Source organism: Strix uralensis, chromosome 1, assembly GCF_047716275.1.
Source record: "Strix uralensis isolate ZFMK-TIS-50842 chromosome 1, bStrUra1, whole genome shotgun sequence".
NCBI classification, from domain to species: domain Eukaryota; kingdom Metazoa; phylum Chordata; class Aves; order Strigiformes; family Strigidae; genus Strix; species Strix uralensis.
The window spans coordinates 56711147-56734068 of record NC_133972.1 but is presented as its reverse complement, the minus strand read 5'-3'; the positions used below and the strand labels follow the sequence as shown (position 1 = coordinate 56734068).

The 22922-nt window shown below is 39.6% G+C and overlaps 1 protein-coding gene across 11 annotated transcripts in view; it reads right to left on the bottom strand.

Annotated features, from left to right (window-relative positions):
* CREM (cAMP responsive element modulator) overlaps positions 1–17177 on the bottom strand; it is a 31834-nt gene extending 14657 nt beyond the window's left edge. For 5 of the 11 annotated variants that reach the window (XM_074867825.1, XM_074867874.1, XM_074867836.1 and 2 more), the window contains exons 1-4: positions 17035–17177; positions 11151–11274; positions 3966–4112; positions 65–156 (exon numbers count right to left, since the gene is read on the bottom strand). In XM_074867825.1, coding sequence (XP_074723926.1) covers positions 65–156; positions 3966–4112; positions 11151–11270 — 359 coding nt within the window. In that variant the 5' untranslated portion in view covers positions 11271–11274; positions 17035–17177. Of the gene's footprint in view, positions 1–64; positions 157–3965; positions 4113–11150; positions 11276–16211; positions 16424–17034 lie in introns of those variants that run through there. The other 6 variants (XM_074867855.1, XM_074867847.1, XM_074867807.1 and 3 more) reach the window with 5 other exon arrangements.
* Between the last annotated feature and the right edge of the window lie 5745 nt (positions 17178–22922).

Below are 22922 nucleotides of genomic sequence, written 5' to 3'. Positions count from 1 at the left end.
CAGTTTTGCTGTAGCATATAAGCTGCCTTTAAAAACCAGCAAAACCAAAAGGAAAAGTCCTTACCGGTATGAAGGCCTTCTTGAAAGTATTTCCCTACGTTTCTGAGAATCAATTATCCCTTCTGATTCTGCAGATTCATCTGCAATCGATGCTACCTGTAATAGCAAAGTTTCTAAAATTCATAACTTCATTAAAAAAAAAGAAGATAGCAACAGAGTAAGACTATTCTTTAAAATTCCTTCCATGTTTGCACACAGGAAATTTGTGCACTTATTTATCACTAATCATGTGATCCTGGACTTCTTTTTCTAAAGCAAATCACAAATTATGAGGTTAGCAACACATAGCCACTTCGATGACATCTTCCATTTGAAAAAGAAAAAAATCAAAATATTCCAGATTACTTTTTTGTGAATGACACCTAGGGAAAGTACTGAAGACGTGATTTCTTTAAACATAGAAATATTACAAAATTTAATTAGCTTTTAAAGTAAAATTAAACATTTAAAATACAGAATATTGCACTAATGCACCTTAAATAACAGTGTACAATACAAAAGCCTCTTCACAACCACACCAAAGCTATTTAGAAAATAAGTTTATTTAAATATACACATTTATTACACTTACCAACACATATTCATAAATACAAATACATTGCTTAGCAATACTGTGTGACTTTAGAAAGCCCTGATAAGTCCACAATGTCTCATTTTCTCAGACCTTTATTAGTAGTATTTTCACAGGTTCTTTTTCTCTTAAAATTACCCAAGACAACGTTAAGGCCTGGAGCTGAATCACACTCTTTACCAGCAACTATCTTCTTATACAGAACTACTGGTGTGTAAGATTTCCAAACTGAAACAGTGCAGTGACGTTGGTGTGGAAAACTACCTTTTCACATAAAGCCAGACCCAACTGCAGTTTCAGACTAAGTGCTGCGTAAGCTAACACTGAACAAACATGAGTTAAGTGACTAGAAGGCTCAAGTGTTTGACCTGGGTGCAGTGGAGGCCTCCCTGCAGCTTGGGGAAGACAAGGAAGAGCTCCAGAACTAATGAGGCTGCCAGGCCTGAGTGCTCAGTGCTAGAAACCAAACCTGTATGACTCCAACAGAAAAACACTGCTGGAAGGTTCTGTAAAGTTATCAGCCTGGGTCACCCCAACTCACACTTACAAAACTACACCTTGAAAGAACTACAGGTTATTGCAGAATGAAATTGTCTCTTCACTTGCTTATTTTATTACATTCCAATTCTGTGTAAAAGTATTTAATGTAGCCTCATTTTGCTGGGTAATACATAGGAAACATCATTAAAACTCTACGCCTGCCTAACTAAAAAAAAGACCACAGAGAAATAAGGAGAGTTTTGCATGTCTACACATGTATAGCTCCAAACCAGACTTCAGAGATGACTGGCAGAGATACAAGAGCTTCAAGAAGTTTGTATTCATCCTTTTGCAGGATGGACCCATGCTGACCAGCAAGATCTCCTGAAAGGCATTTCTCTCCAGTGCCCTAAAGCAAAATGCTCATGGAACCAACTTCAAGCCTCTGGCGTAAACCTTCAAAACTAAGACAGGATTACACAAACAAGAGCCTGGGCATCCCACCTCAAAACAGGAGTCTCATTCTGCAGGGGGGAAAAAAAAAAATATCTATTTGTCCCAGGACAAACAGCAGGAAAACAAGACCTTAGTGCTTTTAAACCTTCCCATTCCACTAAGGGTTACCAAGAGTCACCCCTAGTTTGTGACAATGGCTGAAGAAGTCAGGAGCAGTCGTACTTTGGGAAGAAGGTAAGGAAATCACAAGATAATTTAAGCATTTTAGTGTGGAAGAGGAAGTTTTCTGCAAGAAATTTCAGAAGTTCCAATTTTCATTTAATGTTTCAGCTTGCTCTGAGAGCAAGCAACCACATTCACAGTGCTAACCAATGGAAACCACTGTCATTTTTTCCTGGACATCATTCAAACTTCAACTTTACCACACCGCTCTGTGTTTGAACAAATTAACTTCAAGCTCATGTTAGTCTGCCATTACCTGATACATTACAGGTGGGAGCAAGTAGAAAAGTCAAATAACAATCTGAACTTCAAACCTTCCTACAAGTAAAACTACATTAACAAAACAGCATGAAACATGATATAGATAAACATTTTTTTTCACCCAAAAAGCAACAGCATTACAAGAAAAAATTTTGAACACCTTCTGATTTAAAGCTGCAGGTGTCTGAGGGAGAGGTCATGCAAACTTTAACATCAACCTTCAGCATACTTTTTTTTTTAATTAAACTGATATCATTTCCCAAGGTCCCCATTCTCTGGCAGAGACAGGATATCAAGTTAAAGCCAAATGATCTGGAGGAAATGCCAGGTGGCAGGAGAAAGTACTTAAGAGGATCAAAGAAGGGCTAAACAACCTCTGTAATGGAGTCTTTAACAGCATCTTCAAGCCCTTCTTGTAGAGACACCTTATTTGCCATTAGCATGCTCAAATGAAACTAAAGCAAAACCCTGGAACTAACTAGCCAGTATTAATCGGAACACAGCTCTCTTCTCACTGCTCCTTTGGGAAAGGGAAGACAGCCAGAGTTCACTCAATACAATGCTTAATCGACTTCCACTCCCCTAAGATGACACAGCAGCAGCTGGCAAGAGATTCCAGAGAAATTCCTCCTTCTGAGCTTTGGAACAAGTCCTCTATTTTTGCATGTATGTCCTGACTATACTGACTTGAAAAAAAGCAGTGACAGAAACTGGGAATGACTGTAATATGCTTATCTGATAAAGTTAACTCTGGTAGATTACAATTAGAAAGAATTCTATAATAAAAAGTATTTATTTTGAATACTCTGATTTGACTTCAAGTTTGACCAAACCCAAGCCTCCTGCCATCTACTGAGCCTGTTTCAATAGTGATCTAGAATTTCAAAACCTTACCACGTCCCATCATCTACACCTACCGCTTACAAATAAAATATTCAATATCTGGCCAAGGTTTTATTCTTTTTCTCTTATCTCTAAGATAAATCATACATATGCATTTTTATTTATTATATCTGAAAGCTACTAAGAAGTCCCAAACACTGAAGGTGGCTTCTCATGAAGACTGACAACACATGACTTTTCCTTAGCATGTTGCAATGACTGCAGGTAAAATAGTTCCCACGTAACAGGTGTATAGCCCCTCTTACCAGAGGTATCAATTCTATTTGCAAAAAGCAATTCAGCTGACATTTCACAATCAGATTTTAAGAAAACTAGAGCAAAGGCATGCCTAGCTACAAGAAAAACACCAGTGGGAGGCCAAGTAATTTTCAAAACACTGCAAGCTCATTCTCTCTAGTCTTTTTCACTGTTTAAAAGCTCTGAAAACTCAAGCATTTTGCACCGGTCCCCATCTTCTAAAATCAGCAACTTTAAACATGTCAAGATTTGCAAAATAATAATTTATTTTGGTCTTTACATATCCACGCCCACAAAAAGCAAGACCAGATGCTCTATAACAGGGCCTGCTAAAAACAACAAGGAATCATTCAACTATTATATGCTTACTTCCATTACATCCAAATGCTCTCCAAAAATACAGTACAAGTTACTTGCAAATTAATGAGCTTGTAGTCTCATTATGAACATGATGTTCATAGAATTTAACAACACAGACAAACTGCAATATACACTAAAGTAAGGCCATGTTATTAACAAACTTGCTGTTGCGTAAGTTCATGGTTCCAAGACATAATTTCTTAGAAGATAAACAGGAAGCATTAAGGAATCACTACACAATGCTTGTAGAGCTGCTACTGGTTGGCAGTTTGCCACCTTCCCCCCTCCCCATTTCCCGCACCATATGAGTAAATCTTGCAGCACCGGTAGGACTGAAGAGAAACTGAAGATGGGGTTGAGGGAAGAGTTACGGGGCACCAAATATTCATGAAAACACAACAATAAAAGAGCTAACCTGAACAGCTTGCATGTGTGGTGACTGAATGACTGAGGGCTGTATGGCTTGAATGACACCCTGGACATGAACAGTTTGACCAGAAGGCAACTGCACTAGAGATACAGCTGGAGATCCTCTTCCAGCACTTGATGCAGCTACAGAAACCTGCAAAAATTACAATCATCATGTTTAAGTAACATGCCTTAAGATGTCAGCAAATGCTTTTAGAAGTGATACTAAAAAAACCTGGGTTTGATTCTGTATCTAAAATAGCTTAGATGTGTGTAATTATCACACACAGAAAAAAAATAGTTTTACTAATAAAAGTTTGGTCTGTATCTTTCCAAATGGTATGGAAAGCTTAAAACTGTCCCCAATCAAATTGCAAATATTTCCTCTTTTTTTTTTTTTCCTCCAGAGACTTCATGTTTTCTTTTCAATTAAAAACAACCCTAAGCTATCACACACATGAAATCTGCTGTTGCTAGCATGAAGTTAGGAAGAACCTCAAGAAACGTAACCAAAAAAAATCCAGTATTCACTGAAGTGGTATGTTGCTGCAACAACATACAGGGCAGAATGTTCTCAGTCAGGAAAAAAATTCTAAAAAAAAAAAACCCAAACAGAACTGCTTTGGTTTTGCTTTGTTTGTTAGGCGAGTTTAGTTTGAACCTATGCTTTTCAGATAGATACATCAGGAGATGCAAGAACTTTTCAGATGGAAAAAAAAAGTTAAATAAAGCAATAGATGGATTTGTAAATTGTTTTAGTTTAATAAAACCACTTTTATATATATATAGTGATATATCAAGAAAAACAGAGTTGGAGTGTATCAGTGCTTCAATAGAACAAAAAAAAATAAAGAACAGCTGTACCTTCTTTAAGCCTAGCACAGCTGAAGAAAGTGTTCTGTTTAGGAATAATCTTGAGCCCTTTTTCTGATGACATTTTAGAGCACACCCAGCTTTCCCCAGCCCTTGGCTCTCAACCATCACTGAGGAAGAAAGAGTTAAACACCTATGGGCTAAGAAACAGTTCAATATTTATGCTATAACTGTAAAGTCTACTAACAGATATACCGAAGCAAAGGGAAAACACTATGATTGATCTCCAGTTCTGTGTGATAAAACATCTCTAAACTCAAAGGAAGAGAATGACAAATGTAAATCATACAATAAAAAGAGATACTGTGTTTTTCAAAGTAAACTTAATTGAAAAACCTTATTTCTATATTCTGCATGTACAAGAATAATCCCAGACTCATATTTAAAATTCTGGTATTATTCTATTCCTAGCTTGGTTCTCAGCCCCAAAAGGTATCTGGTACAAACAGTAGAAAGAGATGACAATGAAAAGAAAAACATGATGAATGCTGAATATATATTAAAAAAAAAAGGTAATGTATGTATTTTTCTGTATTTACACTGAAGGTTTTTTTAATTCCAAATATTAAAGAAGCTTTCATTCCTAATCCATAAGCATTGCTTGTCTGGGAAACATTCCTTTCTTGAGGAAAGAGAAAAATTTTAACTACTCTTTAAGATGTACGACTATCAGAAAGACCAGATGTTGGCTCAAGTTATCTTGAAGAAACAATGTTTCTAGGGAACAGAGGCAGGATCCTGTCAACATTCACAATGTAATTGTTCAATTGTTATAGGAAACTGAACTGCTTTTCAGGAAATGGAACAATTGAGGGCATTTCTAACCCCAAGGTGGAAACAATCATTCCTTAAAAAGACATTAAATGGCAATATGTAAATAGGACATACAAACCTTCCTCCCAATCTATAAAACAAATATTATTATCAGAAACAGATATTTGAGATTGAGATCTAGAAAGTCTCGAAGATCTGAAGAGTATGATCTATTTTGCGTCAAAGCTGACATCATCCTAAACCCCAAGCTTCAAGGAAACAGCATGAAGTAGTCTAAACGTTTACAAAGCCTGCTAACTTTTCAAAACATTACAAAGGCAATTTCACCAAACCTTTGGATCTACTACCATCTTTGTGAGAGCTGCAATCTGACACAATACTCTCTGTATCAGAAGAACTTTCTGAGTACAACGCACACAAAACAGTACAAGGTGAACAGTTCATGAGTTTGTTTTCAGTACACAATGGGTCAGGCACATACAACCAGGAAGTAATCCAGTACTCAAGATTAAGAAACACTACATTCATTTAAAAGCTTCTTATATAACCACACAGAAAAAAAGAAAAGAACACTCAGCTAACACTTTTAGACTAAAATTTACAATATCACAAGAGAAATTGTTTGGTTCCCATTAGTTCAGGTAAGAGATTAAATGGAGGGGTAGGGTAGAGGGAAGAGGAGATGGTAGTATTTTAAAATTGGATCAAACCAAAAGTGATTTGTTTGTTTGTTTATATCTATTTTAAACAGATCAATTTGATTTGATCCCTGTTTGCTGAGTTTCCACAAATATCCAAAGGTTACACAATGTGTAACCTATGAACTTTAAAAATGTCTTTGGTTCTTTGATATTAGGTTTGTTTTCAAGAACTAAGGCTGAAAAAAAAAAAACTTTCCAACTTCATATTCTGCATCTCTTTAATAAATATCAGGAATTATTAAAACAATTTCAATTCACATTTCCCTTTGCATTGTTTTCAAACTGAATATTCCTGTGTTAACTGAAATACTAGAACCTTTTGATGTTATCATGCATAAACGCTGACTGAAACAGACATGGCAAAAAAATTACTTTTTGACACAAGTGATGAGCAATGCTACCTTTAGCATCTGCAAAGGCTGTCTGGCACGACGACTGAAAACAAACCACAGAAGCAACTCAGGAACATGGAGGATAAAGGGAACCTTAACACATTAAGCACTTGGTTAAACAGTGTAAGGGTTATGTCCCTGGCAATGGCAAAGAGACTTCAGATGTTGTAATGCCCTTTTGGGTTCTGTTCTCTTAGGCATGCAACAGTCAAGTGCAATAGCTTCAACAAACATCAACCATGCATTCTGTCATAGCACTATGGTCCCATACTTCATATGTTTGGAAATACAGCTGCTTCCTCTTTCAACAGCGAAAAGTAGACAGCAAAAAAGACCACGAACTATCTTCATACTGAGGCACGCATGCTTTCAGAGAAAGAGGTTACTCATCAATTATCTGACTTCAAGATATAGTGTCCATCTGTACAGTTATACTGTGGATGTACATACTCTTGTCACCCAAGGTCAGAGAACTTTTCCCTACAAAGATTACATTCACATTCAACCCCCCATACCTCAAACATTGCTGATATGAAGTACGCAGTGCACAGCTCCATCTGATTTCTGTCCTTGCTGTAGAATCTAAATGCTGCAAGGACTCCAGAAGTGAAAAGTACTTCTGGAAAAGGAACTAAAAAAAGGCAAACCCTTCCTGTGTTCACCTAATAAAAGAGCAAAGGACTCACCACACTTAGGCACCGAGCAGCCTCTATAAGGAAAAGCTGAAGACAGAGAAGTTTTGGCCAATTCCAAAGCCAATGCCAAAAAAGCACACGTTCCTCTTACATTTTTGTAGTTATATTTAGTGTAGCTGAGCACAGGGCAACACAAAATACAATACAGCCTCTAGAAATCCTGCAAATAATACCTCTAATTTCTCTTTGAATACCAATACAGATGTAACTGTTCCAAGATACAAGTTTGACTATCATTAACATTATCAGAATATTTCAATCCAAATTAACTTCCTTTTAAGAACACCCCTATATATGATCTGTGTATGTGAGACAGAATATGTGGAGCCCATTTCAAAACAGGTTGAGAAATTTTCCACCTTGCACCTTTGTTCTTCCCTGAAGAAAAGGCATCAAGCTTCTGTACAGGTGTTACGTACACTTCCAATAGCTTCTGAAGACAACCGCCAAAATTTTTACAAATTAGTATTTTCCTAATTTTTTTGGTGTCTGGATCATCAAAACAATACTGTGTCAATTCATTAACTGGCTAAAACTGAGGGATGCAAGAAATTAAACTATAAATGCAATCTTATTCTACATTAATTTTATTTTTAAAATAACTATTTAAAAACAGAAATTGTCAATTTTGCCTCAATACATGAAAGATGCATCTCATTTTTGCTAGTTTCTAATTTTCTAGCATTTGCTTTTGCAGAAAAAGTAATTTTACTTTCATCACCGAAAAACTGCAGCAGTATATAGCAATATCTATTACACAAGCTAGAGGAAAAAAAAAAACCCAACGCTATCTTTTCTCTACTGATAACGTACAATTGGTCCTCCTTAGCACTGGAGGTTATCTGATCACACCATCATGCTCCAGCTCAGAGATTCTTAATGTCTCCCCTGCCTGCCAACATGGGAGACATTAAGAATGCTTCAGCACAAAACAAGAGTCTGCCCTCTAGAGATTATCATTTTATTGAATACCTTGTCCGCCTTTTCATAACTAAATGGCAGGTATTTCTTTAAAAAGCCTAAACTCCAGAGGAGGGAAAAACCCACAAAAAGCCACAAAACAGTTGTATCCCTCAGCATTTTGCTAGTCATTCTCTGTCCAAAGTCATAATTACACAAAAAACCAAGCAAATTAAAACCCATGACATTCCATCTGAACATAAAAAACTGAACCTTTTTTACTGTAAGGGCAGTGAAATGCTGGCACAGGTGCCCAGAGAGGTTGTAGAGACTCCATTCTTGGAGATAATCACAACCCAACTAGACATGGTCCTGGGCAACCTGCTCTGGCTGACCCTGTTTGTGCAGGGGGTTGGACTAGATGATCTCAAGAGGTCCTTGCCAACCTCAACCATTCTACAATTCTTTGATAATACAGAGAAAACTACAAATTGCATATTGAAAGACAGTATATTAAAATGCTTTACTTCTGACTGTACAAAACCAAGGTTGGACAAATATTTGGTTAAAAAAACCCAAACAAAAACCCACACAGATGTCTGAAAAGCAGCCCTCAGTTTCAGTGACTAGGTATTTCACCTCTCCATAAGAACCAAGTCATTCTTTTCTCATATTTCTGCAGATTTGCAAAAAAAAAAAATAGTAGGAAAGATGATTGGAAGTTGTCACTTTCAGTCCCTTTAAGTGGTTGTCTTCTCTTAACGGCACTCCTCCAGAGGCCAAAGAGGTAGAAGGAGCTATCTGTGCCCTTCTGTAACAGCCAAAATACAGAGAAGCTAGACCACCAGCACGGTCACGAATTCCTCAGAAACAACCCAAGTTTCCCATCCCATACCAGCAAAAGCAGACATATCCCACACAAGGCCCCTGCCACACGCTGACTTCTCAACATCCACCTCTAACCCTCACCATGACAAAGGTCTCACCTTCTGAGCCTTCCAGGTAGGAATAGAAGATAAAGAGGTCCTCATCTTAAGCCAAAGAATTGTCACAACAAGGCCTTTCAGCAGTAAGCTTTCAGTCAGGGTCTGTTTAACCAAGAAACATGCTGTGGCAGTTGAGCCTCAAGGTGCCAAGGGGGCGGGCACAGACCCCCTGCTGCCACAGGCAAGGAGGGTGGTGGCACGGCCTGCAGGCCCCGGGCTGCAGCAGCGCAGGAGCAGCCAGCCAGGCTGCAGCCCTGCCTGGCAGCTGAGGTGACAGGCCTGTCTGCTGGGGGCCTCTCAGCTTCACTATTTTTCCCAGAGTGGCACAGCTGCATCAACCCCACTTTTCTGAACGGCCCAGAAGAGGGACATTGACTCCCAGGCCGGCTCTCTAGGCCAGCTATCTGACCTAAAAGAGGGACTCCCAGATGTGAACTCCAGACTGTTATCCTAAGCCTTCAAACTGACATGCATGTGTTTCATTTTAGTGCTAATTGACCGAGATCCATCAGTACTTTAGAGATATGTGGAAAGACTTGAGACCCCGTGCCCGGTATGGCTGAACCTTCACATACAGTACTCAAGCATTAAACATAGAGAAACATAAAAAGTGTTTTCCCTGGGGACCCAGCAGAAGCCCTCCTACAGCATTAGTGACAGCTTTGTCTCTAGATCAACATCAAAAATCCCAAGTGACAGAATTCGCAGGTATTTTCTTCAGAGACTATTGTACAATTTTACATGTAAATCATCCTATGAAGTTAAAACACAAAATTTGAACTGAACTATCAAAGAAAGAAGAAATAACAGGATGACATCAATGGAGCAAACCAAATCAAATTCTTGGTTTCATGCTCCATTCTTAAAGAAAAAACAAACTGTTCCCAATGCTGCAGGTATCAAAACCACAACAAATCACATAGGTAACAAAACCAACAAATAAGCATGCATAAATACTTTGCAGTCTACTTTGTGTCTGAAGGCCTGACAAAAAGCAGCTGCATTGTCTTGAAAATATTCCTATAATGTAAGTCAAGTATCTAACATACCAAATACACAGCATCAAATCTTACCAAGTAACTTCTAACTTCCGATGAAGAAGAAATTCTGTAAGATGTTTTTTAAAATCAGTTCCTTTATTTCACAAAGGGTTTTTGAAGATCCTTCTAAGGGGTCTATACAGCTTCCTGAAGCTGTAAATCTTAGTACTGGCAAGAACACTATTTCTCTCAAACGCTGAATGTTTCAGTGCATATTTTTAATGTTTGAGAATTATTACTATGTCATCTTTGTTAACTAACAAAGAAGAATTGATGTACAACTACCATACACAACTTGTAAAGTGTATTTTTAGAACTCCAGACGCTGTCACTGGATGCACAGGGATGAAACAAAACAAGCATACATTAAAAGTGTACTTGCAAGAAGACGAAACACATTCTGTACAAAGATTTGAACTACGAAAGAACCACGGATATTTTTATTAATTTTTAATTTTTATTGTACAAAGCATCTTCAGGATACAGACACGTTTTAGCTACATTTGATTTTGCAGCCACCTCCACTCTTTAAGACCCTATTCCCATCTCCATAACATAATCTTGGATAAGTGGAAAAAAAAAAATGTGCCTTCTGATCACTTTGAAAACCCCAGTCTCCCGAAAGTGTTAGCTTTTAACAGTCCTGATGTTATACTAGCCCTTTGTTAAATACCACAAGCATAGTTTTCAGTATACCTTTGCTATATTTTTCCTATTTAATGACAAGACTTACAGAACATGAGAACTCCATACAAGTCGATAATTTAAAAATCATAACAGTTCTGAATATCACTCCATTGATTCTTCTAATCTTTCCACATTTCAACTTACCTCAGATCCTGGGGAAATCTGACTTCGGCCTGGCTGATTCTGAAGGAGACCAGCATCTCTCTCTGGCACAGAATCCACTGCACCGTCATCCTGTTGTGATACAACCATTTCCATGGTCATCTGTCTAAAAGTAAGTACATACACGTCTAAATAATGCAGTACAGGGAGGTATATCAGGCACCTAGGGACAAAAGAGCAGTTCCACACTATTTTATATTTGGAGCAGACAACTAACAGAAAATAAACAGATTTCTCTCAAAACTATCAGGTGAACTGAAGTCCTTTCTTCCCATTTCCCCATATTAAAATATTCATTCATATATCCAGGAGCTCTAAAACAAGTACTTTGAAAAACTGCAAAGAGGGGCAGTTCTGGAAATGGTTCTCAGGGGAGGGACAAGCACAGAGTCCTGGGGTCCCGTGCAGTGTTGACAGCGGGGCTGGGAGTGCAGCCCTCCAGAGCGACCCGCCAGCACTGCCCGGCCGCAGGTCTCTCGTGCCTCACGTCTCCCACCGGACAAGGCTCAAGTTGGCCAGCAGCCGTGTGCTGCTACAGCCCTCTTGAACTTCCTGAGATACTGACCCCCGGCTGGGATCTGCACTTGAATTGTCTGTAAACTACTCGCAGCTCGAGACCCACAACGATTCTTCTCGTTTTGCAGGTTTAAAAGTACTGTAAATTTCATAGAAGAGTAAGCAACTCCCTGATCCTCAATTTAAACTATGAGTTTAAACTCCATAGAGAAAACTTCCAAATATATCTACTATATAAAAATGCAATTACCTGACAGCTGCTTTTCTGTATCTCTTGCCATGCTTAGTCATAATGGAAGGTGCACATTTTAAAATAAGAGCTCCGTTCTCTTTGGCTCCCTTTCTCTCCTACCAAACCCTGCACTGAAGGTGCAACATTGAACAGGTGGTCACAAACATTGCCACGGCAAAAGGACAGTTTACAAACAGAACAGAGACAGGATAGGGTCATGCAGAGGCAGGCAGGATGCCCTACGAGTACCCCCCCCCCCCCCCCCCCCCCCGCACCTTACTTACACAAGAAATTGAGGCTGCAAAAGGAAGACATGATACAGTTGTGGGATTTAAGAGGCAGCAAATCTCACTTCCTTGGGTTCAGTTACTGTAACTAGGGGATGGCAAGCCTGTCTGAACTCAAAGTTCAACTATTTCAACTGGTTGATAGTTACTGCAGTTTCCTCTCAGGTCTCACACTTAGAGATGGAAGAGACAGGGAAGGAAGTCTGCTACATGTCTGACTCTGAGGCTTCTGAATTTAGTCCCACATGTTAAAAGTTAACTACATTAAATCAAATTAAATGTAAACCCAACTCCTTCTGCAGCACTACTTTACAGAATATTCCACAGTATTTGAGGGGAATAAATAATTAAAAAACCCCAAATCATCCTTTTTGCCTAGAATAAAGGCATAAAAACATGAAAAGAAATCCAGTCAAATGATGCGGAGAAGCATATTTCTAGTTTCTATTCCTCCAAGGGTATTCTACTGACCAGACTTAACAGTACTACAGCTAGTGGTAGCCAAGCTGTACACAACTCAAGATTTTATGGGTTAACATTAGTATTTCTGACAACAGAAGTTACATACTCCATGCCAGTATCAATTCATATTAGATTCATAAGGAGACGTTTTACATGTAAAATCTTTCTACTTTCCAGTCTTATTAGTTACCAATAATTACTGTTTTCTCTAGACACAACCTAATTAAGGATCTACTGAAATTCACCAAAATTGAGCAACTCCAGGGAGAATGTTTTCACCAAGCTTTCCACCATAACTTTCATCTTATTAAACCACTTCACTTTTATATATGCATTCATCATCATAATAATAATAAAGTAGGGGAAAAATGTTCCTCCTTAGTAAACTAGGACCATCCATAGAGTCTCCAACATGAAAGCTCTATCTGATTCATGTAAGAATGCCTCCATAAGCTTCAGAATAGCTCACACACCAAGGAAGATGAAATAACAGATAGGTACTGGCAACATATTCATTGCACCCTCTTCCTAAAGATGGGAATATAGTCAGAATTAATTCACTTTATACAGGCCCTGAAGTATTTTCTTATCCAAAGCCATCTGTCACAGACAACCTACTGCTGGAAAAAAACCACAAGTACTTTTACTCCCACTGAATGCATTCCATAGAAGTTTTACCTGGAAAAAGCCACTTTTCATGTTGTGAAAAAATAATTTACTTTCTAAACTTTAGCTTAATTTCTCACTGATTGCAGAACAGTATAAAATTATTTATTTTTACTACTTTGATTATCAGGATTTTTCTCCCCAAAGTCTTTTCATCTGCTGTACTCCAGGAACTGAGATAGCAAATAGCTATGAAAAGAGCATCAGCGCTACAGAAAATCTAACAAAAAGTTATTCCTAGTATTTTACAAAATATAGTAGAAAGGACTGTATTTTTTAATTATCTATGTTAAATAAGAACAACAGTAAGCATTATACATGCCAGTGAAATGACAAATATAATTAAGACTTGACATACATAAACTCAAGAATTTAAATAGATTTTCCATCTATAATTGTGTATAATAGTGTATATGTGACTCTTAGCACAAATGATTTTCTATTTTAAATCTTTAGCAGTGGAGTAAAATCTGAAAATTTGTATACTGTTTTTAATTTGCTTTTTTTGACTGCCATAAAATGCAGTTGTCACCCTAGAACACAGCAAAATACTCTAGATAAGCTAAAATCCACCTTTTTTGATAACCTGGTAATTCTAGTATGTTTTTAAACAGACTTGACTAAAAATGCTGTCCAAATATAAAGACCTAACTATAGCCTACAAAACTGAAACAAAAGTAACAAAGGGCATAAGTAACTTTAAAAGATACACTAGGTACCTTGGCATAAAACTTCAAGGAGAAAGGTGACTAAAGACAACACGTAGCACATTAGTATCATCATTCAGACATGTTACAAGACTGTAAGTCTTCAGTAGACATAACCATAGGGGATTACTAAATTTACAGGTGAAGGTCAGTTGTAGTCATTTGAGCCCACAGGGTTAGAAATGTGATAGCTACACAGGGCCACGTCACTTCACCTGGGCTTGTGCACAGCTCAAGACCACTCATGCTAAGGAACTCCCGAATTTCACAGTCCAGTCCAGGTTATCACCATCTTTAGTATACTCTGAAACTGTCAGATTCCTATAACCTTAGCTGTACAGGTTTTGTATTTCCTGTATTATATATCATTTTACCATGAATAAATCAAACTGTTTTTAATAAGCATACAAAAAAACCACAGAGCAAGATCCTAACTACTTTTTTTTTTCCTTCTAAAACATCAGTAATAAGGTCTGTAGTAAGAAAGTTATTAATCCAATCCATAAACTACCAACATAAATTTTTCACATATATTACACTAAATCAGTCTAAACCACAAGCAAAGTCTAACATATTTATTGCTTTTAAGTTTCAAAGTAAGAAAGAAGAAAAATCTTTTACCAAGCACTTAAAATCCTTCATAAAAGTGTATCAATAGTAGTACACATCACACTTTGAAGTTTACATTACCTTCCTCCTATTTTAAAGGAAACCCAAGCAAACAGTTTTAAAGTACATGGTCTTAGGTCCTGTTTAAAATTATATAATGTTTTTCTTCATTGTATGATTAATTATATACAAGCTTTAGTCTTATATTCAGTATTAATACATTCATTTCTTACTTTTTCCACCTTGTTGCTTACTATCACTGAAGAGTAATTTTAAATATTAGTCTAGATTTTTAAATTAATAAACATTGGCTTTCTATAACACAGGCAAAGATACTGGTTCTTCCTACAAAACAGCAAAGATATCTTCAGGATCTGGCAGGAGGTTTAACTGTTAACTAGCTAGTAGCATTTCAATATATATTAGTATGCGTTTACTATAATCACTGAGACTAATGTACAGTAGGTCAGTAGCAGGTAAACACTGATTAAGATGTATACAGTGCACATCAAAAGCTTCTTGAACTGATAGCAGCAGCATCCCTGATGGGACAATACTGACAGTAGCAGCTAACAGAAAACTCTGCCCTGGTGACCTAGAAAATTGGAAATTATTTACAGCTGAAAGTGTGAACCTTTTATATTTTTGTCCATAGGTAAAAGGTGAAGGATAGCATCCCTATCAAGACGTGTCCTCGTGTAACAAATAGCACAAAAAATCCTTTCACTCCTCCACAATACTGTTGTTTTACAATTACATCATTGACTATTAATATTTGTCTGTTGGTGAAATTAAACCGCATAGGCAAATCGGTACAGTACTGTGCATAACTGGAAACCTCTGACTGTCTAATTAAATACCCAGAGACATTTTAAAGACAACTTCTTTATTTCAACAATACTTTATACATCAGAGACTGTTTACAGAGGTGGCTTATTACAAAGGAAATTGAAAGGGGCTAAGAAATGTTTCAGCCCTTGCTCCAAATATCTTTGGCAGCTTTCATTCACAGGGAAATTACTAGTAAGCAAGGATGTGAATTTGCAAACACCTATTCTGTATTTATCGATGACCCCACGGTGAGCATGGAAACTCTCAGAATGCACTAGTTTCAGAAGAGCATTGTGTTTTCAAGTATGAAGTCTATAATCTGTTTTACTACCCTGCTTTGTAAAGCACACCAGCTGGCAAGGTGGTCACAGCAGTCAGGTAAAATGAGCAACAGAGTAACAGACCAGAATCTGAAAGTACAATCCTTCTGTTAAGTTTTCATTATCAGCAGAATACTAAGTTTCTCATGTCTCCTAAACTCTAATGTGTTTCCTCACTTTCTTCCTCATCCTTTTCTTCTTAGAATATCTTAACAAAACCCTAAAAAAAAAAAAATGTAAAAACCCAACCTGCCATTACTGTAAGCACAAGCATGCTACCCGTCACTATGCACCTGCGACCTAGGTAAATCGGACAAGACAGTGCTGTCTGCTGTGAAGACACACAGTTCCCGTTTAGAAGAGATGTCCAACCAGCCCCTCCATATGTCAGAGGACCATTTAAGCGTCAATACCTGTGGAACCGTTTAACTGCACCAAGCAAGATGTTGACACGGCAGTGGTGGATGCAGACAAAACCCTCAAACTTTAAGCAAGACCTAGGGCTCGAGAAGCCCACTGTGATCCTCTCCCACCAGCTCTCCTTGTCCCAGCTTGGAAATCCCTATGGGCAAGGGCATAATCAGGCCTACCGACCTTCGGGGAAAAACCCACCCGGCACCCGCCCCCGGCCGCGCTCTCCCCGCCGCCAGGGAACCCCACCGGCAGCCGAGGCCGCACCCGGAGGCCCCAAGGACCTGCCGTCCCGGGGCCCTCTGACCGCAGCGGGAAGGCACGCTGCCCCGTCCCCTCCCTCGGCGGACCGCCGACAGCCCAGCCGAGCCGGTCTCCCTCCCGAGCCGCGCTCCGGACGAAGGGTTCGAGCCGCAGCCTGCCGGGGCCCGGCGGGCACCCCGGCCACCGGGCGGTAACGGAGCGGAGTAAGTGCTCCGCACGCCCCCCTTGCCGGAGATGTACCGGGGTTGCCCGACAGAGCCGTGTCGGGCGAGGGAGGCGGGCGGGCCCTGAGCGGGGCGCGCTCCCGGCCGCTGGCGGGGACGCGCCTCCGCTCCCTCCTGCGCGCTCCCGGCGGCAGATGCCGAGCCGAGTTGAGCTGAGCGGCACAGCGCCCCCCTGCCCTGCCCTGCCCTGCCCTGCCCTCCCCCCCTCCTGCCCTGCCGCCCCGTCCCCTGGCCGCCGCGCTGCCAGGGCCGGCCGCTGCCCTCTGCGCTGCCCCGCTCGTGGCCCGCAGGGGGTCGGGCTGCGCGCACACGTATCCCCGCCCCCTCCCGCACTCACCCGCCGCCCCGTACGTGCTGCCCCCGTCACAGGGGGTGGGGGGGATTGGGCCGGGCGGGGCCGCACGTCGATCTCACGTCAGCGCTGATGCAGCCGCGCCGCCGCGGGGGCGCCGAGGAAATGGCGTCTGCGGCAACTCCCTGCCCCAGCGGCCGCGGAAGGAGGAGGAGCCAGGATTCAGGCGGCTTCGCCGATTGGCTACAGGGCGCCCAACGGCTGGCGCGCTGGCCAATCGCCGCCACGCTGGCCAACGGCCGCCGCGGGGATGCAAGGCAGCGCCTCTCATTGGCGGGGAGAGCCGTCTGCTGGGGAGAGGGGCGGGCCCCGCCGCCGTCGGGAGAGGGTGGCGGGACGGCGGGCGCCTCTCGCAGGTCGTGTGGAGCCGGGCAGCGGCCGGGCTGCTGGGCTGCTCCGTCTGGGCGCCCTCAGCAGTGGTGGGGGCGATGGCCCCGCTTCCCGGACGGGGTTTGCACTCGAGGTGTGCGATAGCAGGGGCGCGGTGCCGGGCGCTCTCCGTGCCGGCCGGCCGCCCGCCGCCGATAAGGGCAGGTGACTGGGCCGTGCTGGCCCTCGGCGGAGCGGCCTCCCCGCAGAGCACAGCCGAGACGAGGCTGGCGCTTTCCCCGAGCTGTCCCCGGTGAAGGGGGCGCCGCACAAACCGGTGATTGTCCCCTTGGCGGTGCCGGAGTAGTGAGGTACAAGGAAGCTTGCTGAGGGACCGGCAAGCAGCCGGCCGGTGGGACAGCCACAGCAAGGCCGCCTCGCGGACCTAAGTGCCCACAGCTTGGTTTTAAATTCTTCTGTTTGCTGCAACCACATCCCTTACACCAGTTGTTCCTAATACTGCGTATTTTTGAAGTAGGACATCGTATTTTGTATTCAGCTAAATAAATCAGAAATTGCCAAGGGATAACGAACCGGTGCTACATGTGTGTTTCTCTGCTTGCTGCCACAGGATACGTTCAAATGTCATGAGTCATGTTTGGTTTTGTACTGTATGAGCATTTCTTGTTCCAGGAAGTATAAGGCCCATATTCTCAGTTCTAATAATATTAAAATGCCATAAATGCTTGGGTCCCAAACTCTTACTAGTGGTGTTTTAACATTGTAAGTCTTACTGGTGTTAAGTATTTTACAAAGTAGTGTCAAAAGGGATTATACTGCAGCATATTTTGAGTTGCATGTCTATACATCACTTATTCTGAAGTTATGTAATGTATTTAGCGATTTTTATGTTGGTGTTTGGGTTTTTTTTTCTGTTGAGAAGTTATTCAATAGTGTGCTAAATGAGAATGAAAAACCAAAGTTAATTTCACATGACTCATTGTGATTGAAGAATTGGAGGATGTGTGTGTCAGGATTGGTAATATGTCTGTACAAGTCAAATATTCAGTCTTATTCATGGAAAGAAGAGAACCTAGGTATTGATTTCCTGTGTTTAAAAAAAGCCAAATAACTTTGACTTTGTGAAAGATTAATTAGATTTATTTGCAAAGGTCTTTGCCTTTAAACATTTAAGTTTGTTAATTTGCCTCACAGAAGTTATTTAACACAACTATCAAAACCACAATCTAGTGCCAACAGTACAAATTTTTTAATGTCCTTATTGCTTGTGCAAGTTTTCATCCTACATTTCCTTTGTTGAAATACTGAACAACACCCCCTTCCTGTTTTGAGTTCTGTTTCCCTCCTGTTGTTTGTTGCATATATTTTATGTGTCTGTTCAGGGTTTTAAATAGGAGTTTATCTTCCCTCGATTAATAACCTTCTGGTTTGACAGCTAATCCCTTAGGTACAATATTGTTATGCCCATTCATCAAAAGATGTGCTTTGCTAGAAAACCTCTGGTCAACTAAAAATATTCCGTAGAATAATAAGATAATCAAATGAGCACGCAAGTGTAAAACTTCTGAGAACAACTCCACTGAAGCCTTTGGAAGAAATTCTGTCTTTGCTTAGTATGTTCAAAAAGCCAAAAGTAGCTGTTGTGATACTGGTAGCACCTCAAAAATATTTTTGAAGGTACAAGTCTGATTAAAAACAGGAAGAAATTTTGAATGAGTGTGTTAAGCAGCAGAAACCACTGGAGTGACTTATTTATAAACAAGCTGAGAATTTCCATGGAACTCTTACAGTGTGGGTTTAGAAAAGCAGTTACTTTCTGTTAGTTTTCAAGTAAGTCATAAGCAGCTTTGGTATGTTTAACCAAGAATTTATTACTCTTTATACCTCTTTGATGACTTAATGAAGTGTATCAGAGGAGTGAGCGAACTGCCCAAGGGGTTTAGTCCTTGGTGATATAAAGACAACTAACCAGCTTCAGCTCTTGGTATGGCTTACTGAAGCTGGTGGGCTGGAAGAAAAGGGCAATGAAGAGGAAATGTTGCGTTCTTACTGTGACAGGTTTGGGGTACTGTATGTGTTAGCCGAGGCCAAAACGACCTTTGCCACAGAAGTGCGTCACTGTAACTAAAATAGTTCTAATTAAATTGGTATCAATCCCTGATATGAACCAATTTAGTTTCAAATGCAAAGACCAAAAGCAATCCATAAGAAGTTTGCACAGGTCAGGATTCTTTATGATTGTCATAATTTACATAAGATGGTTCTGAACATGAATTTGAAATTCAGGCACTTTGCTGCCATCAGAATGACTACCTGGGTCATCTTTTCTCTCTAACCTGAAATGTCCAAACTCATACTATGTCCTGCAGATTCAAGGAAGTGTCAATGATTCAGTAGCAGTTACTTTTAAATTGTTTTTTGGCTTTGGTGGGCAAAGTCGGAGTTCTGTAAAGAGAAGTTGAAAGTGTAACTGAAAGAGCAATGTCAATTTAAGCAGCCCCAGTTGCCTCTGGCATCTCGTTCCCGCCCCCTGCCCCACCCCCCCCCCCCCCCCCCGCCCCCCCCCCAGCTCAGTTATGTTGATACAACTGCTTGGGCAACCAGAACCCTGTGTGGGGAAGTAATTCGAATTAGATACAATATATCAAGAAAGAAAGTTTCTTTCAACCTGGATCAATTCTTAAGTCTGGATCAGATCAGCAGAGAGGAGCACTACATCAGCCGAGGGGGGGTGGGTAATACATGGGCAGGGAGTTGGAGCAACTTCAGCTGGCACTGACACCAAAAGAAACATGATGCTCTTTGCAGAGAACATAAATACTTCACCAATGCATATTACGTCAATGTGAATGCCATCTCTGTAATCTTCAGACAACTGATTTTACATATTGGGTCTTCACACCTATCTTTTAAATAGACTTTTTAAGGAATAGGGTTAAAAGGACTTTGTGCATTTCAGTTATAATCTTATGAAACACTATGTAGTTTTCTTTTAAAAAAGTGCATAGATTGTCATAGCATAAGTAAAGACAGAAAAAGGGATATGCTGCTTATATTGTTTGTAAATTTCTTTTTAATTCAAATTCAGACATTTGAAGATAATATAGGTTAGACTGACAGAATAATAGACTGGCATCCTATTTGAAATATTACTGATATTTAATAATTCTTCTTTGATTATGCATTATAGAAATGATCCCAGTATTGCCATCTTGACTGATATTTAAATGTCTGTTCTGTGATCTTTTTTCATCCTAGAGCCATTTGGTGTGTTACATATATCTCTTTTCAGCCCATTCCACACCTACACATCCTAAACATTTAGAAATGATGAAATATAATTTTTAGGTTAAAGAGAAACCTTTATTCAGATTATGTCTGAAATGCCCTAAATGTTATTTATATAAAGAAAAAGATAACTTATAGGTAGTTTATTATGCCAGAAGTAATTCCCACTGAATGCTTAGCTAAAAGATGTCCAGTAAATGTATTCTCACATAACACTTAAAGAGGCTTTTCTAACAGCGTTCTGTCCTTCTTCACTTATATAATCTGATATTTGACATCTCCATCTTTGTCTCCTTAAAGATGGCACGTTTATAATTATTGTCATAGGTCATAAATTATTCCTTGTTGGGTATATGAACCTAGAAGAGACTGAATTACCATAAAATAATTGCACCACAGATCTCTTTGCAGACCACTCAAGTTTTAGCTGGTCATTAAATAACCCTACCTCTACTCTTTCGTTGCTTCTAAAGGAATAGAAGGACAAGTGCAGAACTTGTAGTCACAGGAAAGTGCAGTCAACACATAGCCACTGTTTTCACAACTTATTTTGTAAGTGTGATGAAAGTTAGAAGTAACCAATACCTTCATGCTGCAACAGAATCCTGATCCGTCTGAAACAGAGATTAGGCAAGAAGTACACTGTAATGAGTATAAAATACTGTAATGTATATAAAATATGACTAATCATTTATTTTATGTATCCTTTTTTTATAAACTGCTAGCAATGCAAGAAAAATATGCATATGAAAATTTGTTTTGGTGGTTTTTTTTAAACTTTTTTAGGATTTATAATCAGAAATCTGATTTTATAAATACTAAACAGGAATCACAAATGATATGCTACTACCTGGTATATCCTGTATTTTGAAAGGAGGGGCACTTACTGTTGCACCAAAACATGCCAAAGTAAACCAGTGTACACTACCAGCTAAACTGTGGTCACATTATTAATCACTGCTTGAAAAACAACACAAACAAATGATTTGTGAATGTGTAGTTAGATACTTGGTGTCGAGTTTGTAAGAAAAGCTTTATGAGAAGGAGAATTGACACAAATCACAGTGTGTGTTCTCTCCTCTACCATTCCTAGTCAGGTCTCCAGCACTGTTGTCTCCCTGCACACTGGAGCCAGAATGAAATAAAAAATGGGGAAACCCCTAGTTAGACAAATAACTTGATATTCTGTGAATTGCTGTGTACTCATTTGTCGCTTACTTATTTCGTGAGAGAAATTATTATAGTGGAAAAATAATATTCTGACTAGGTAACAGTGTAAGGTGGCTGAAATGTTTCAAGGATTGACTGCTGAGTTCAAAATATATGTGTGATGATATCTATTCTGCTGCAGCAAAAAAAAAAAAAATGGCGACTGAGATCTGTTACATGAAATGTTCTCATTTCCTCTGCTGAGTAATGAACTTTCCTTATATAATGGTTTCCTCATAACATGAACATAATATATACTTCACAGTATTCTTAACCATTTACAATTTATTACTGTTTGTAAAGAGCAATCTTTGAACTTCTTTGGTGAAAAGTATAAGGTTTGTATAAAACATTATTTTGTACTTATAACATGAATATTAACAGATGTCACTTTCCAAACAACTGCTTGAGTTCTATTTAAAATTGAAATACATAAAACTTTATTATTGAAAGTTTTCTGAACAGGCTGTGTTAAAAGAATTACACAGAAAACAGAGTTTGAAAATCTTCCTGAAAGGTTTAAAAAGGCTCAGGTAGCTTAATGTGAATGTACTGTACCAGAGGAATGTGCATACCACAAACTATTTGCTGTTGTACAACCATGCTTTGCAAAAGATTTATCCTGTAAAGCAACGTAAGCCAATGCAATAATTTGGCAGGCACTAATAAGACACTGAGGAACTACCTCACACAAAGGTGAATGACAGCAACCGTTCAGATAATGCAGTAACAGACAAACACATATAAAGGTCTCATATTCATTCAAAAATATGCAATGAAAATATGAAAAAAATAGTAAGGAGAATTTGCGTTTGGTTAACAGTCTGACTGTAGACTAGATTTTCTAGCACCTGTAGGTTTTTGATGGGGGAGCAGATTTTTTTGTTGGTGGTAGATGGTTGTAAATGACAGTGAAGAGAAAGAAGGAGGAATAAAATATGAAAAGCAAAACTAACTGAATAAATGGAGCTCACTAGACCCAAAGTAAAGATATCTGAGAGCTATAAAGAGAAGGAAGAGATACAACTGAAAGATAATTAAATGGA